This window comes from Juglans regia, chromosome 8, assembly GCF_001411555.2.
Source record: "Juglans regia cultivar Chandler chromosome 8, Walnut 2.0, whole genome shotgun sequence".
In the NCBI taxonomy this organism is placed as follows: Eukaryota; Viridiplantae; Streptophyta; class Magnoliopsida; order Fagales; family Juglandaceae; genus Juglans; species Juglans regia.
This window is the reverse complement of record NC_049908.1, coordinates 29,951,254-29,970,189: the sequence shown is the minus strand read 5'-3', so window position 1 is coordinate 29,970,189 and position 18,936 is coordinate 29,951,254. Positions and strand designations below refer to the sequence as shown.

General features: G+C 37.1%; 4 protein-coding genes across 5 annotated transcripts in view; all 4 read left to right on the top strand.

Moving 5' to 3' along the window:
- The window catches only part of LOC109004516 (probable disease resistance protein At4g27220), a 963,953-nt gene that overhangs the window by 436,357 nt on the left and 508,660 nt on the right, over nt 1–18,936 (top strand). The window lies entirely within an intron of this gene.
- On the top strand, nt 1,917–3,958 carry LOC109017571 (squamosa promoter-binding protein 2-like). The gene is made up of 2 exons (XM_018999801.2): nt 1,917–2,469; nt 3,496–3,958. The coding sequence occupies exons 1-2, from the start codon at nt 2,039–2,041 to the stop codon at nt 3,725–3,727; spliced, it is 663 nt and encodes a 220-aa protein (XP_018855346.1). The 5' UTR covers nt 1,917–2,038; the 3' UTR covers nt 3,728–3,958.
- LOC109017283 lies at nt 8,960–9,942 on the top strand. The gene has a single exon (XM_035693304.1). The coding sequence runs from the start codon at nt 9,038–9,040 to the stop codon at nt 9,920–9,922; it is 885 nt and encodes a 294-aa protein (XP_035549197.1). The 5' UTR covers nt 8,960–9,037; the 3' UTR covers nt 9,923–9,942.
- On the top strand, nt 17,927–18,850 carry LOC109017294. The gene has a single exon (XM_018999592.2). The coding sequence runs from the start codon at nt 17,927–17,929 to the stop codon at nt 18,848–18,850; it is 924 nt and encodes a 307-aa protein (XP_018855137.1).

Below are 18,936 nucleotides of genomic sequence, written 5' to 3'. Positions count from 1 at the left end.
AATAAATAAATATGAAATTTATATAATAAAAAGTTAATTTTTTAATAATAAATTTTTTTTTTTTTTTTAAATAATTACGGGACACTTATATATTCTATTACTTTACGTAGGTTTTTGGGAGTGAAAAATCGGAGGCTAGAGGTTTTGTTTTCTGTTGGCTGGAAATTTCCCAGAGGAAGCGATGGCTTTGCTTTTGGTGGATTTTATTTTGAAAAACAACATGGGAGGCCAAATTTCTAAGCCAAAGTTTTGGGAAGTAACCCGAATCACAAGGCCAATATCATATCATTAATTAATGCCATTTTGGCAACTTCCATGCTCCAATATCATATCATTAATTAATAAACATTTACCAGAAATGTGTTCAAATACTTCTTCAACTTTTCAGCACTTTTTTAATAATAAGAGATTATAATCATATATTTCAATTTACTGTAAATAATCATTAAATATACAGATATTTTGTCAGAGAATTTAATCATCAAATTGTATAATATTTTTTAAATGGTGTTTATAACCTTCTTAATTAATTTTTTTTAATCATTTTATGATGTGACTTCATAATTAATAAATATATTTTCTAATAATTCAATATTATGAGTAATTTCTTCTATATGCAGTCTGACCAAATTCATTTTCATAATATTTTGATTTAAATATTTCTAATAATTTAAAAAAGATACTGATAGGCTTACTACTTCTTATCAATCTTTTACTATTTTATAGTGTATTTGAAATTTTTATTCTTTTATTCTTTTCTTTTAAGTATTTTTTAATGTCTTTAATTATTAAAATTTTTTTTTTTAAAATATACAATTTTATTAATAGTTACTTCCTTAACTATTAAGTAAAATAAAATAGATATAATCCAAGCACACCTCTCACTCTCTCCCTTTTCTCTCTATAGCAGCCTCCCTAAAAAAACCAAGACCATAGGAGGGAGGGAGGAGCCTCATCCCTACTCCCTCTTCTCTCTAGTTTTTTTTTTTTCCTTTTTTTTTTTTTTTTTCTTCTGATTTTGTGTGTTTTTCTTTGAAAGTAGGGCAAAATTTTGATCTATTGTTTTCCAGAGTCCCGCGACTACCGTAAGATTTCCAAGGCACCGATCCTTTAGACGGGTGAAGAATCTAGTCGAACGGAGCAGCATGTGAGCCACATGCGCAGTCCAAAGTGCTTGCGTGTCATCCACGCGTCACTGCAAGGAGAGCTCTATTGTCATCACGCTCGACATTTTTGGGACTAGGGCCATCAGTTTCTTCAGATTCAACTCTCTGCTATACTTCTAGGTGACGTGCCATCACAGTACCTGTTTTTTTTTTTCCTTTAAAGTTGAAAATACAGATCTATAACTTTTCAATTTGTATTTTGCTATTTTGCTATGTATCATTTACGTTTTCATTTATTTTCTTTGTTTTAGGTTACTAATAAAAAAGAAATAGTCTTTTAGACATTTTGTCCATAGAGTGAAAGTTCTCTCCTCCTCTAGGGGTGAGATTTAAAATCTCTGCTTTAGACAGAGTGTGATCTCTTAGAAGGTTTGTTTGTAGAGAGTTCTAAAAGTTAAGATCATACCAGTCACAAAAGAATTTATGTACTGTTAGAGCCTCAACCGTGAATAGTTAGCTTGTAATTAGAATTTTTTTTTCTGTATATATCAATCACAGCTGTAATTTTACTCTCATAAATGAATGAAATAAATTTTTTAAAAACAAAAGTAAAACAAAATAATAATAATAATAATAATAATAAAAAAAAGAAAAAGAAAATAGTAAAAAATGGTAAGAAATAGAAACGTATCATTATCCTTGTACTTATCTATTAGGAAATGCTTGGGGGGTGAAAAGTTAATCCATTTTTCCTCTTCTGCAAGAGTACAACGGGCCTTCACCGTACATATTGCTTTGACATCGATCGTCTCCTTCTCCCAACCTCTCCATGGTTCTGACCCATTGTCATTACCCTCTTGCTCTTGCATCCAAAACTCCCAACTTTCCCAGAAGTTTCTCTCTCCTATAGAGCCCCAGAAACAGAGTTTTCGATGGCTGAAAAATCTTTTAAGAAAGAAGAGGAAGAAGAAGAGCAGGAACAAGAAGGTACTGAACGTTATGATGATCATGATAATGACGAAGATGAAGAAGCCGATGTTGATGAGGGTAATGAGGGAGAAGAAGAAGTTGAAAAGGAGGATGAGCTGGGACTAGAGTATGGAAGGAAGAAGGTGATGATAAGGGTAGTTTCAGCTGGACAGAGGCTTAGTGCTATGGTACCCTTTATGAATGGTAGTAGTAGTAGTGGTAACAATATGATCAGTGGCATTGACTCATTACATTGCCAGGCTGATGAATGTGTTGTGGACTTGAGAATGGGGAAGACTTATCACAAGCGACATAAGGTTTGCGAGCACCACTCTAGATCCCCTGTCGTTTTAGTCAGCGGCGTCCGCCAGAGGTTTTGCCAGCAGTGTAGCAAGTATTTAACTTCTTCTTAGAAGAGCTTATATAATTTTGTAATGCACATGGGTGTTTGTGAGTTTTCTTCTCTGTCTAATTATGGATAGCAAGTGAATTGGGTGTTCTCTTTTGCCCATAATATGTTCGACTGTTTATTTCCAGTTCATTTTCTGGTTGAGTTACAAGGAGGAAAAAGAAAGGTTTGTGTGATTTCATGCTCTATTTGTTTTGATTATAACTGAATTAGTCTGCGAGTAACTGTGAACTAGCCTTTCTGTAATTGACCAAAGAGCTTGCAAGTTGGTGATCGGCGAGCAATGGGGTCTGAGTTTTCAAAATTAGGCAAGTCATGCATCTCTGTAATTGACCAAAGAGCTTGCAACTTGCAAGTTTGGTCATCGGCGTGCAGTGGGGTCTGATTTTTCACAATTAGGCAAGTCATGCATCTTTGGTGTCTTTATCTAAGTTGTTTACCTTGTGTCATAATGTTATCTTACCGTACCTAATTTGAACCAGCTCCTGGGCTTCATAATGTGTGGTACACTTGTATTCAAAACTGAAGCATTGAGAATAAAGATATCTATGGATTTGCTTCTACGAATTATTTTCCACTTTCTATTAACAAGTAAACCTTAAATCAATAAATTTATATGTACTTTCATTGGAAGCTCCTCCCTCGTATTGCAGACAACAATTTGGTAAGTAGAAGTTAGCTTTTCTGCCACAAATTGCAATCAACTGGAAAACTTATCATTTTATTTCGTGGGGTGGGAATTAATAGGTCAGTTGTGGTCACCAAGTAGAAATATTGACATTAGAAACCATCAGTTTTCTAATTGTTTATCATGTACATTGCGGTGGTAGTGTAATTTGGAATTACCATTTGTGTTGCCATAGTACTTTTGCTTTCCATGCGGTGGAAGTCGTATGTATGAATAATTTTTTGTAAATGCTTTTGTTCATGTGCCAGAATTGATGCATCCTCATTTTATTTCCCTATGGTCTCTGCTGAAGCATTTGGTTGGGATATGAATATGTGGTGCAGGTTTCATGAAATTTCAGAGTTTGATGATGACAAAAAGAGTTGCCGGGAAAGGTTGGCTAGTCATAATGAGCGCCGGAGAAAAACCCCTTCAAAACTTAAAGCAGAGGATGAACAGAAGCCATCAGAGTGCAGAATGAATGGCAGCTTGCTGAAAGCCACGAGAAATTCAAATTGTGGTGAAATGAGTGATCTTCGAGGGAGCCCCAATATGAAGCATTCTCGAGTTAAATAACTGCAAGTTAGCCTCCAACTTTGTTTTAGAACATTTATAACTTCTTATGTATTATCTTTGACAGGAAAGATTCCTATATGCCTTGAGCAATCTAGTGATAACGGCCCAAGTCAAAGGGTTATTAATTTTAGTAGCATGGGATAATTTTAGCTTCTTATCTGTCATGTTACTGAGTCCTGTACAGAAGTGACTTTTTTGTGGTATCATGGGTTATTCATTAATGTGTAGTTGATAATATAGTTGGTTCACCAGATTAATAGAGCCATTTGTTTACCTTCTTCCACATAGCAAGAGGCCAGAGTTACTATATGTGGAACTTCATGCCCATCCGTGTTGGGTAAAAACAACTAAATTCTTTGCATCACTGTGTATTTCTGATTTCTAGCTCTCATCTTGACTTGTCCCTGCCTGAAAGGCTTGATTTTTCAATCAACAAGCTGTGCTAAGAGCATCAATCCCTTTTTGTATTACCCCTTTGTCCATGTGCAAATCAATCTCTAAAAAATATGTATTAAATAGATGAATCATTAAACTATGGATGCAAAATGGTATCCGCAGAGCAAGGCCCCAAACACAGCCCTCATTATTTTGTTAGATTGTAAATGTAATAGGAAGGGCACGAAATTTATTCTCCAACGTACTTTTTTTTTTTTTTGATCAGTATTGGAAGAAAAAACAAACAAAAGAATGTACTTGAGCTTACTAGACCAGCTTCAAAGACATCTCAGCAAGTGTGAGATCAGTACTTTATTCTCCAACATACTTGGTATAAGGAATAAGGTGAACCCTCTTTTCCGGCAACTCAGAACTGTTGTGAAAACAACGATGACAAACAAAGCAAAGCAATATAAGCAAACCAATCACACGACACAAAATTAACGTGATTTGGTAACGTGTATACGTCCACAAAGCTGTAGATGATTTTATTATATTGAGGAATTACAAAATACACTTTGGGGCGAAATCTCACTGTTCAAAACACTCAAAACGTGCTAAATTGTTCATTAAGTACATATTTATAGTGTCACATGGTGGAAACTCCAATTTTCACTTTTCTACAGTATTCACTGTAGAGGCATATCGAGCGCACCTCGAGCGAACTCTTTGTCCAAGTTTTGCTTGAGCGACATGTCAAACGAACTTTTTTTCTGACGCTTTTTCTGATTGCAAACAGTGCCAAAAATTTTTTAGGGAGCGTTCCCTGTGGTACCCCACAAGGTATTGGCCCAATCTTGCATTCCATGGCTTGAGCCTCCTTGAAAATCTATCAAAAACCATAATGCATCCTTGTCAAGTCAGGTCATCAAATCGGGCCGACATACCAACAAATTCAAGCTCCACAAATCCAACAAGTATTTGGTTTGCTTTCTTTTGTTCCACAGCTTTCTCATTGCTCACATTCCCTGCTGATTCGCCTTGCTCAAAGGTTGCATGGTCGGCCCTTGACATGTCCTGCAAGATTACCCGTTCATGGAACATAATCAGCAAAATAATATTTCAAACACAGGCAATTCTTCTTGTTATTCCATAATTTTTTTAGTTTTTTAAAATACAAATCCCTCCTTTAAACCCAAAACTAAGAACGAACCAAAGAAGAAATATGTTGCTCCAAGGATTGAGGAAGTTGAAGCCGTTGGAAAAGGCAATTGAACTTTATGGGGTGATGAAATGATCATCAGGGGATACGAAAATTGAGATGGCAGCTTGCCAGCTTATGCTACCAGCTTTGTGAGGGCAGTTTGTAGCGAAGGGAGGATATATATATATATATATATATTTATAGCAGAAGCTTACGATCGAGGTGCTTGATTATGCGGTCGAGAGTGAAGAGTTTAACAGATCATGTTGCTGCTTACACAACATTGGAAGGTACACTTAAATGGCTGAAGAAAGCTAAAGGCTGAACAAATTATACGTTTGAATGAGAAGGATTTGGGTTTGAATGAGATACCATGCAGGAACCCGATCATCAATGATATCAGACATCATCTAGACTCATTCAAGAAATGAAAAGTGAGGAAAATTCATCGATCTAAAAATTAATACGCGCATAACTTAGCACAATGGGCAGCGACAACACAAGCCTTTGGTAACATTCCTCTAATCCAAATTCTCCCTTCATTATTGCAATTCCACAGCAAAGAAGGATCCACCCAATGATGTATCTTATTAATTTTCTGCTACTAAAACGTTATGTACTCTGTTTTTATCAATATTATGCAACTTGCTGAAAAAAAGAAAAAAGAAAAGAGCGAGCTAGGAATTTATTCAAACGCCATTAATGTATATAGGAGTCTAGTGATGAGGTGTTCAGTCATGAGCAAGACATGACATGGAGGCAAGACGGCACAGGAGGCATGCATGCATCTCCACTATTAATTTCGTGTAAATATAGTGTAAATAACCAATATTAATGTTAATTTGTTTTCCCCTATATAACGACATGTTATATATATATATATATATATATATATATATATATAATGCCGTATATATGGTAGAGGCCTATTATACGGAATTCACTCCAACTTGATCAGATCGGCTATTTTATTTTCTCGTTTTTATAATATTGTACTTATAATATTAATATTGGTCTGAAGGTAGTCTAGTGTTATGCTAAATCTTGTCTCATGAGATTTATCGACGTTTTACTTTTCTTTTGGTTATTAGAACTATATTATATATAAGGCAATATATCATGATGCCTTGCCAGCCTTTTTTGTTCATGAACAATTTATAAAAAGGACGCAATACAAGTTAATTTTGCCAAGAGGAGAGACGACGTAGCAATAATGATTGGGGGAGGCAAGGCAAGCTGGCCGAGGCATACTCATGATGTCATCACTATATATCTAAAGAGTAATATTATATACAGTCGTAAAATACATAAATACCGTATAATCATTTTAAAAAAGAGTGAGATCCACTTATAAAAAATTAATTTCTTTTTATATGAGTCTTATATTTATTTATTTTTTTCAAAATGACTGTACGACATTTACATACTCACGACTGCAAGAATCATTTCTCATACTTCAAATATATGGTAATCTCGTTGCCATGATCGAAATTAGAGAAACGACACTTTGGCCGCAGTTAGTACGTTGTTGGACACATGTACGATACAAATACAAACGTATTCATGTGATCGATCAATAAACGTACAAGGTGGCTTAATATGCACTAGATTATCATTCGATCAATTATATTGATTCTCTTTCATGACCATTAAAAACAAAACCTCCCAAAAAGAAAAAAAACTAGCCCATGACGTGTATTAATATGGTCGACGCATATGTATATACTCGATCTCATGAGCAATATATATGTTATTCGATCCGGTCATTATGACAACCAATATATCCTTAATTGATTTGTCAATATGCAGCATGCGTGCGTGCGTGGTGATCAATATGCCATGCGTGGTGCTTCCTCACCACGCATGCATGCAAGCAAAATTATCATGGTTTTTGTAACGTGGAAGCTGGCGATGCTAACTTAATTCCAATGCCACCAGATATTGTGATATATTATTAATATAATCCAGGCCAGCCTACACACCGGACCGGGAGGGCCGGCGATTCGTCGACCGGTACTACTACTACTGGTGCATGGTGCATGCAGGAAGATATTATATATCGTGATCAATTGCGCTTGATGATAGTGCATTGAATTGATCAGTGATCATGTAGAATACTGTAGGCCGGGACAAGGAGAATTATATATGAACTCATTCATATATATATATATATATATGCGCAGTGTATATATATGTTTGTGTTAGGCTAATTAACACGATGAATTTCGATCCAATTAGCTGCAGGTACACGAATTAATGTTTACTTCCTAATTATGTTTTTCCTTGTCTCCCGAGGACACCAACTACTGTACTACTGTCATCACGACCAGATGCTTCACGTACCCAGTATACATCATGTTCAGATTTATTTCAAATAACTTATGAGAAAAGATAAATAAATAACTAAATATGGTACTGCTCGCAGTTACATTTAATTCTGAATTCGCATCGTCAGCTCAAAACCTTTACAATTTGAGTTTCATGATGATGTTTTCTCGTTGCCATTAAAAAACAGATTTCAAGAGTTCCTCAAAATTTGTTCTCTCTCTCTCTCTCTCTCTCTCTCTCTCTATCTATCTGTCTCAGTTATTAACGTTGAAAAATGATATTTTAAAAAGAGAGATATTTTTATAAAATATCTTATAAAATTAATATTATTTTATAAAAATATTTTTATTTTATAATATATATTATATAAAATGTTGTATATTTATCACTCATTAACGTTTCAATTCATGATTGATCTCTGCTAAAAAGACAAAATGGGTTCATTTCTGAAATGATTCAAGTGGTTTGTATGCCTGGTGCATGTCTTTTGCATGCTTCAACTCTGCAAGCCACATGATCCTTCTCTGAGAGGGCCCTTTTGTCTCAGCAGCCACATGCCAAATCCTGCTGCTCTGATTCCCTATAATATCTAAGAATATTATCAGCATCAGTACACGCATAACCATAACCAGCAGCATGATACGTGTCCTATACCTATGCGTACCTATCCTTTACTGAGAATATCGAGGATGGACAATAAAAGAAATTGTAAAGCAATAATTAATTAATGGAAATAGAGGTATGCAATGGAGACATATGCAGAGCAGGCCACTCGTGCACATACTAAACAAGGTAAAGGTTAGTATTGATAATTGAGCTAGCTAGTAGCTATGATATGTGTACTGATCTTGGGATTCTAATCATTATATATATCTACAAAGTTTTACATTTTCTTAATTAAACGCCACAGATCTGGATCTCGATCTCTCTAAAGCTTTTGTTTAATGAATTGTACAGAGCAAGGTTGTGGTAGTAGAGACAACCCAGACAAGGCACATCTGTGAAGGTGAGGCAGCTTGAATATTAAAACTTCAACATTTGAGGGTAATGTGGCACCGTAGGGGAAGCAAAGTGGGTGATGACTCTTCTTGTTACTTGCGCATCACAGCTCACAAGATGACAAAAATAGTAGTTCACCTCATCACCATTTCCCGAACATCGTGGCTTAAACAATTAACAAATCATTGAAGCCAATGCTGGCCAAAGCTGTGACAGGCGACCGAATACAAAGGAAAACCCCACTTTGGCACCACATGTTGATCACATTAACTTGAACAGTCACGTCTCTTTAATTTTCATCTCTGTGTGCACGTTCCTATATATAGAGAATCATAGAATTGGTAGAAGCATCTCAAAGTTAAGCGTTCTCTGGGAAAAAGAATTGAACAAAAACAAAAGCAGCCATGGCCGGGAAATATCAAGTTCGATCTATAAGCTTGCCTTCCAGATCCCATCCCAGCACTGTCAGACTCGAAGAAGAGCTGAACAGGCTCAAAATCCGAGAGGAAACATCAACATTAACATCAGAGTCGATTTGCAAGGGTCTAGTTGGTCTAGAAGAGTTGTACAGATGCGTGGATGATCTTCTCAATATGGCATCGACCCAACAAGTACTTTCCCAACTTCAACATGAGAAATACGTCGAGGAGTTGTTGGATGGATCTGTAAGGCTTTTGGATATCTGCGGCATTACAAGGGATGCCATGTTGCAGATTAGGGAACATGTTCAAGTTCTTCAATCAGCTCTCCGAAGGCGAAAGGGAGATTCAAGCATTGAAAGCAGCATCAACAGCTATACTTGCTTCAGAAAGAAAATGAAGAAAGATGCCAAGAAGTTGATCGCGGCTTTAAAGCAAATGGAAAGCAAATGTGGAGCATCACCAATCTTAGATCTAGACCACCATCTATCTGCGGTGATTCGAGTGCTTAGAGAAGTTTGTTTAATGAATGTTTCAACCTTTCAATCCCTCTTGATGTTCTTGACAACTCCAGTGTCAAAGCCAATTAGTGGGTGGTCACTGGTCTCAAAGCTGATGCACAAAAGCGTAATAGCATGCGAAGAGAAGCAAGAGAAAGTGAATGAGATGGAAGTTGTTGATGCTGCACTAAGCACCCTATGCAGATCATATGCCTCAAGTAAGGGGGCTGATCCTGAGAAGGCACAAAGTGCAAAGAAAAGGTTGGAGGATTTGGAGATTAGCATTGAAGAGCTGGAGAATAGTTTGGAGTGTGTGTTTAGGCGCTTGATCAGAACAAGAGCCTCTCTTTTGAACATAATCTCTCAATAGATCAGAATCAAAAAAAAAAAAAAAAAAGCCATTTTTGTCTGATCTCCATGATCCTATATATATAGCTGCACGACATCCAAATTTTAGAGGATGTAGGTGTCAAAGGATTGATATTTTCCTATTGATCAACAACTATCATGTACATGGATTGCTATAGAATGAATATAAACAGAAAATTCAAGCTTTTCTTATCTTTAATCTACATGTTGATATATTTGTTTATTTTACAAAATCATGGGGAAGAGATGATGCATTGATGCATGGCTACATCCATCCTTATCATGATGATTCTCTATTATATTAAACACTATATACTGACATTTGAAATTAATAATACTCGATCATATGACATTAAAAATAAATAAAACTCCACAATCGACATAATTTAAGGCCCAAAAAATAAAAAATAAAAAAAAAAATCAAATGCATGTATCACATATAGAGGTTTGTCCTCCTCCACGTGTAGGTAGGCGAAGGAATTAATTAATAAGATCACACGTGTGTCAACCAGATCAGTTGAGTTTGAAATTAAGCTCTAATTCATGTTTTTCTTCTATAGGAAAGTTTTACCTTTATCACTTTTTTATTTTATTTTTTATGAGTTGGAATTGTCTAATATCTATCGATTTTTAATTTCTTTAAATATAAAATAAATTTAAATATGATAAAAATATCATATTTTAAATATACAGTGAGATAAAAGTAAAATCATTTAACTGGATCATAATTAAGCAAGTAACGCAACAATGTTGTTAATTAGGTGCAAAATTCTGTAATCTCTGATCTATATATAATAGCTAGGATACTTGCGCACGAGAAGGGTGATTTCATCGAGAGAAATGTTAAATGGTGAGTAATCCTTTAATGTTCAGTACTAATAGTTATTTTTTTTTACAAATGGATAATGCCCGCCCAATATGTATCCTTTGATGTGTCTTCTAGTGTATTTATTTATTTATTTTTTTTAAAAATATTTTTTTAACATCCTTAATTATTAAAAAAATTACAACTTTACTAATAGTCATTTTTTTTACCATTGCTAAGACAAATGAAAAAGGAGATAGAAAAATATGCACACATGGTGCTTGACAGAATGCACAGGAGAAAAGGAAGGATTTGTGTCTTGGTTTTCATTGATTCATTTTCCTATTTATTACATACAAACAGCTCATGAATTTATACGCTTCCTCAACAGAGGAATAGTAGAGGAATATCTGTTCATCTACCACTCTTGTGGTTACACATTAGCAAGGTTGTTAGGCTTGAATATTCTGGAAGGTGCCACAGGTCAAGGTCAAGGTCCTTGTCCGTTGTTGGCAAAATCTGTTGATCATGGTGTAGGAAGAGGATTCTTCTCAGTGCGCAAGGATGCAGTTGAAGGCGTCTCCTTAGTGCGCACGACTTCTTCTGTGCTTGCCTTAATAGCCCCTCGATCGATCCAAGAGGCACCAATGCAATGGTGAGACTAAATCGTAGAAAATTAAAGCGTGCAATAGACAGGGGCTTAGTAAAAATATCTACAAGCTGGTCTTTGCTAGAGACAAAGGCAACCTTGAGTGCTTTGGGAGCCACACGGTCACGAACAAAATGGTAGTAGAGTTCAACATGCTTAGTGCGAGAATGTAAAATAGGATTAAGGGAGAGATATGTAGTACCAAGGTTATCACACCAAAGAGTGGGCGGTTCAGGGAGAAAAATACCAAGTTTACTAAGTAGTGATTGCAACCAAATAAGTTCACATGTAGTATTTGCAACAGCCTTATATTCAGTTTCTGTGGATGAACGAGCAATGGTGGGTTGTTTCTTTTAACTCCAGGAGATTATGTGAGAGTCAAAATAGACACAAAAGCCACTAGTGGATTTACGGTCATAAGGGCAACCAGCCCAATCAGTATCGGAATAGGCATACAAGGAAATAGAAGAAGTGGTAGAAAACTTAAGACCAAAATTGTTTGTGAGACGCAAATATCTGAAAATGCGTTTGACTACTTGCCAATGTGAAATTCTAGGATAATGCATATACTGACACACTTTGTTAACTGCGAAAGAGATGTTTAGGCGTGTGAATGCCTAATATTGAAGACTCTCTACAATACTATGGTAAAGTTGGGGGTCTTCAAAGGAAGATCCATCAATAGCAGTTAATTTGACTGAGTTGGACATGAGAGTGGACACAGGCTTAGAATTATGCATATTTGTCCGTCTAAACAAGTGTGATATGTATTTGGACTGTGACATAAACATAGAATTAAATGTGCGTGTAATTTCTATGCCTAGAAAATAATGCAAGGGACCTAAGTCCTTAATTGGAAAGGAAACACCCAGGGCAGCTATAAAATCAGAAACAAAGCTAGACTTAGAACCAGTGACAATAATGTCATCAACATAAATCAAAACAAAAATGGAATGATTAGACTGACAGTAGATAAACAAGGAGTAATCTGATTTAGATGCATGAAATCCTAGAGATTAGAAGCGATTACTCAACTTGGCAAACCAAGCCCTAGGGACTTGTTTAAGACCATACAAGGATTTTCGTAACTTACAGACATGCCGAGAATAATCAAGATTGGCAAACCTAGGGGGTTGTTGCATGAACACAACTTTTTCCAAGTCACCATGCAGGAACGCATTCTGGACATCCAAATGGTGCAACAACTAGTGAGAGGAAACAACAATGGAAATGATCAAACGAACTGTAATAGGTTTAAAAACTGGACTACAGGTTTCGGTGAAGTCTAAACCTGCATACTAATCAAATCCTATGGTCACAAGTCGGGTCTTACGGCGCTCAAGGGTTCCATCAACATGACGTTTAGTCTTCAATACCCATTTTGAGCTGAGTACATTGAAGGTGGGAGATGGTGGGACTAGATCCCAGGTATGATTATCAGGCAATGCTTGAAACTTAGTAGCCATGGCCAGACGCCATTCAGAATATTTTGAGGCCTCTGTGAAAGATGCGGGCTCTTCAGGTATGGAAGGTAAGGCAGAGACCGAAAGGTTAAGGGATGACTTTGGTGTGGGCCATGGGACCATGCCATCGGTTCGAAGAAGAGGGCGATGAACTTGATTTTTAGACCTGATGACCATGGGGTGGCGAGAGAGAGGAGGAGGAGATATTAGGACTGGTTCATGTGAAGGGGATTGGGAAACCCTAGGTTCATGCAAAGGAGAAGACGAAGCGTTGTGTTGGTTGTGTATTGGGTATGTGAGACAGTGTCGTGTTGGTTATGAGAGCTATTGTTGGACTGGGTTGGGAGGAAAGGGTTGGGCTTGAATGAGCTGGTATATGGGAGGAAGTGCAAGGGGTTATATGTGTTGGAGAGAAAGGCATGGGCTATTTCGAGTTGGGCTATGTATGAGAAGGGTTGGGTGAAGATTGAGTCTGAGGTGGGCTAGATACTGACTAAATGGGCAAGGTAGTGCGCACGGAAGACTCAGAATGGGATGGACCGGGCACAGAAAATGGAAAATAAGTTTCATGAAATTGAACATCTCGGAAAGTGTAAATTTGACCCATGGGAATATGAAGGCAATGATAGCCTTTGTGATCAGGGCTATAGCCCATGAACACGCATGGTTTGGACCGAAATTCCAACTTGTGCTGATTAAACGGCCTCATGTTGGGCCAACACAAGCACCCAAATCTTCGTAAAAAATTATAGTCAGGAGGAGCATGAAAAAGAGTTTGAAAGGTAGAGTTATTTTTGTAAAATTGGTGTTGGTATTTGGTTGATTAAGAAAACTGCTGTTTGGAAGGCTTCGGCCTAATATTTGTAAGGAACCGAAGCATGGGCTAGAAGAGATAAGCCCGTTTCGACAATATGCTGATGTCTTCTTTCAATCATACTATTTTGAGGGTGAGAGTATGAACAATTGATGCGATGGTTAATTCCAATAGATTGAAAAATTTTATGGATGGGTCAGAAATCTCTTCCCCGGTCCGATTGAATCGAGACAACTTTTGATGAAAATAAATTGTTAACAAATTGCAAAAAGGCCAACATTATGGTTGAGATATTAGATTTAGATTGAAGCGGAAAAAACCATATATACTTAGAAATATCATCTACAATTGAAAGATAAAACCAACATCCATTGGAGGACGGCACATGAGTCGGTCCTCAAACATCAATAAAAAGTAAAGCAAAGGGCGTATTAGACCTAGAGGGGAAAGGGGGATGAGGTGGAACATGTGCTTTAGCTTGTGGAAAAGAGAGCATGGAGACATTTTTGTAGATGAACTTATTTAGGAAGCTTAAATCTATTTATAACAAATGAGGTGATTCGAAGTAACGGGTGAACAAGTCGTGTGTGCCAAGTTGAGGTGGAGGTCCGTGTACCAAGGAAAGCTTGAAGTGAGGCAGGAAGTTCATGGGGAGAGATGGTGGCCAAGACATCAGACATCAGTTGGTAGTTCATAGAGATCATTCCTAATGTGGCTTGAAGAAGAGATGCCAAGATGTGCAAATCCTTCACAAAAAAAATAATTAGAGTGAAATTCAAAGAAAGCTGAATTATCTAAACAAAACTGACAAATTGAAAGAAGATTTCTAGTAATTAAAGGAACATGAAGTAATTGAGAAAGAATCAATTCACTAGAGTTGGAGTGGAGATGAACAATGCCAATGTTTTGGATGTGAAGCGTTGAGCCATCACCAATGCTAACTTGGTCGGAGCCTTGATAAGACATAAAATCCAAGTTTAGGTTAGAGAAATCTGAGGTAAAATGGTTGGTTGCAGCTGTGTCGAGAAACCAAATATTGGAAGGAGGTGCAGTTTTTGGCAAGGCTATATAGTGGGCTGTGAAGGATGAGAGTGGTGAGGCTTGATAGGTATGGTTGAATCGGTGGTGCAAACCAGAGCCGTGTGGCCTGGCTTATGGTATATTTGGCATGGGGAACGAGTATTGGGTCACTGGAAAAGGGGTTGAAGCCACCTCTATGACCATCACAGCCTCAAGGGAAAAACCCTCTACCTCTGCTAGATGGAGAGTTTGTATGGCCAAATGGAGGACGAGTTGTGGTCGTATGAGTTGCCATTAGAGTACCTGAAAGGAGATTGTTAGTCTGATGAACAATCATAAACTCATGGTTTAATAGGTAACTACAAACTTGAGGGGTTGAAAGTGAGTCAGGCCGAGTGGTGAGAGATGTCACAAGCGACTCATAGTCGGATCCAAGGCCAGCTAACAGGTAAATGATGAACTCAGAAAAGGAAAAGGGGTGGCCAGCAGTGCCGAGGGTTGCTGCCAACAATGTAGCTTTGTTGAAATATTCATAAATGGTGGATGATCCTTTCTTAAGTGTTACTAGTTGATGTTGTGTCTACATGATGTGAGCAGACGATTGAGTCGCGAATAAACTTTGCAAGGTAGACCAAACCTCGTGTGAGGTGGTACAAGAGAGAACCTGAGGAAGCACAGAGTTGGATAAGGAGACATTAAGAGTAGAAATGAAAAGTTGGTCCTGTAGGAGCCATTTCGAGTTATCTGTATTTGGATTACCATCAATTGTTGATGGGGGAGAGGGAAGAGAGCCATCAACATAGCCAAACAATTGATGCCCTTTTAGAAACGGAACCACTTGAGCCTTTTATAGAAGGTAATTGTCAAGTATGAGCTTGATAGTGACAAAATGAGTAAACGAGTTAACAATGAAGGAGTTAGGGACGAGTGGGAGGGAAGAGTGTGAAACGTTTGAGTTTTCTGGAGAAGCCATGATAGGATCGAAGAGGAAGAGGGACGCTAGTCCTGTTGTGGCTCTGATGCCATACTAAGACAAACAAAAAAGGAGATAGAAAAATATGCACACATGGTGCTTGACAGAATGTGCAGGAGAAAAGGAAGTTGTTGTGTCCTGGTTTTCATTGATTCATTTTCCTATTTATTACATACAGACAGCTCATGAATTTATATACTTTCTCAACAGAGGAATATCAGTACATCTACCACTCTTGTGATTACACATCAGCAAGGTTATTAGGCTCGATATTCTGGAAGGTGCGCAAGGATGCAGCTGGAGGCGTCTCTTTAGTACGTACGACTTCTTCTGTATTTGCCTTACTAACAATTAAACAAAAAAAAAATTAAAATAACCGAACGGTAACTTTGAGCAGTAACACTGAGGGGGCTAAAGAGCATTTTCCTTTATAAATTGGTTGATTGATGAAAGCCAATTATATGATTAAAAAATAGGTGCTGCTACTTAGTCCCGTGAGTTTGTCTTCTCAAACTTATCACTAGTGCAAATTGCACTTTTTATTGTTTATTTTTTCTTTCAAATATTTTTAAACATATTTAAACAATTTCTAAAAATTAAGAAAAAAAAATACACTACTTCACTAGTAATTACTTTCTTAACCATTAAAAAATAAAAAATAAAATAAAATACCCTAAAAATAACTTTAAGGAGGTAAACTCACGGGTTCAAATATCATTTTCCTTAAAAAAAATAAAAAAATAAAAGGATTATGAATGATCAGTTGTTTGTTTGTGTTTGTATTTTTATTTTTTATTACTCTTTACGCCATCATCATAAGATTGTATCATATCTCACGCCGAGAATCAAGTCTCCTTTCTCTTTGGCTACTACATAGAGCAACTTTATCTTTGAATATTTGATTTGCAAGCAAACAAAGTCATGTTTAGCTTTCTTTTCTTGGCCCCGCAATTCTTTTCAACTTAACATATAGATCATTAAAAACTTATGGTGTAAATCATTGTTTAAGATCTTGAATTTTGCATGTGAGCTTCTTTATTTTCGTCTCTTCTACTATATCATGTCCTACTTCTTCTTTAATCTCCATCCCATTCTTTGAAATTTTGAATTCACTCCAAGCTTGGCCCCATGGAATTTGATAGTCAGTTGGAAGGTACTCGAAATATTCGTCTTTTTACACTAAAAGCTTGGCGTTATTTACCAAGATTTTTATATCTCCAACAATAATTATTCTAGTTCTCGACTTTCAACATCTCAGAACCTGCAACAGCTAGGATCCTATCCTACCTGTACAAGTCATTTTCCTATGAAGACAACAAAGTCAAAGAACTAAGAACGACAATTCAGGACAGAGACAAAAATGGCATCTATTGATTCTATTCTCCTCTGAGATTCCATTTTCATAGAAATTGATTAGCCTCCTATGCATTTGTGAGCCTTCGTTTCCTCTCACATCATCAAGGTGATCAAGATCATGGAAAATATTAGGAGGATTCTTGGACTAAAAAACTAAACGTGCATGTGATCTGTGCCTCATAATAGCAAATATCAGGGGGTCACTAATTAGCTGATATCCTATACATTGGCAGGCTGAAACCTTAAGGGGAACATGTTGTCAGCATGCCACTCGTGCACCCATATAATAATATCATGTTTATATGTTATTTCAACCACCATCCTTGAAGATCTTGATTTCTGCAGCCCCAAGGTTCTTGACATCCAGAGGACCTTGGCCGGCTACACTTCTCTATATATGGCTACAATGACGTTGAACCTTGGATAAAGCATATGTTGGCAGTGGTGGGGCAAGGTAGAAGAAAAACCAAATGAATCAGTCTTTGGTGCAACACAAACCCCCAATAATGAAAGCAAAGTGAACGTCATATATATATATATATATATATATATATATCTACTTTATAATATATATAAAGAAGTTTAATTAAATTAATTTCACATACTACATTAAGCTATTTGAAATTATAAAATAGTATTTTATGATTATTTTTGTAGACCCAACATTTCTTGCAATGAAATATACCTTAAGAATGTATTGAAAAAAGAGGGTCTTGGTTTACGTGAGAACATAACCCACTCCATAAAAGAGAGAGCCCACCCTGCCTCCACATGTTGATCACATTGACTTTGAGGACCGATAGGGTTTTTTTTTGTCCCCTCCCAGATTCCCTAAATGCTTTTGTATAAGTATGTTATGAATGAATCATAAAACTCACCGAGTCCATCTTAAATTTTGAACTTTTCCATGGTGAAGAGATCAACTATGGCTTCCTCTTCCCCCAAGCCATCTAAACGCTATAGCGTTCGATCCATTAGCTTGCCTGCTAGATCTCATCCGAGCACATTAAGAGTTGAAGAACAGCTAAACAAGATTAAATCTTGGGAGGCTTCATCGTCAAAAAGGGTAGAAACGTTATGCCTTGGTCTATCCCTGCTAGGTGAATTGTATAGATGCATCGATGATCTTCTGAATTTGCCATTGACCCAACAAGCTCTTGCCCAACAGCAACACCAGAAATGGGTCAATGACTTGCTTGAAGGTTCCTTGGGATACTTGGATGTGTGTGGCAAAACCAGGGATGCTATTCTCTCAATGCAAGAATCCATTCGAGAACTTCAATCAGCTCTTCGCCGAAAAAGGGTTGGAGACTTGAGTGTTGAAAGCATTGTCACTTCTTATACTTGTTCAAGAAGACTGATGAAAAAGGAGATTGTCAAGTCTCTAGCATCCTTGAAGCCGATAGATCATAACCAATTCGGGGATCTCCCCATGTCAGATCTAGATGATCCCCTCCCCGCAGTGGTCAGAGTGCTTGCAGAAACAAGCTTCAGTACTATTTCAATCTTTCACTCGCTGTTGTTATTCCTTTCGGTGCCAGTGTTGAAACCAAAGCCTAGCAGTAGCAGGTGGTCATTGGTTTTCAAACAATTGCAGAAAGGTGTACTTGCAGGCAAAGACCAACAGGCCGGAAACATGCAGAATGAGTTGGAGAGGGTGGATACAGCAGTTGGCAACCTCTTGATGCACAATTCAAGCGAAGATACGGAGGCACAAAGGATACAATCTGCACAGATTAGGTTGGGTGCTTTGGATGTTAGCATGGAAGGCCTTGAGAAAGGTTTGGAATGCTTGTTTAGGCGCTTGATCCAAGCAAGAGTATTGATCCTAAATATAATTTCTAACTAGCTGATCTCATACTCTGGCTTTTATTTCCTTCTCAAATGTTTATCCATGTACACGAATCAAAATGTAAAGAAACACATTGCAATTTT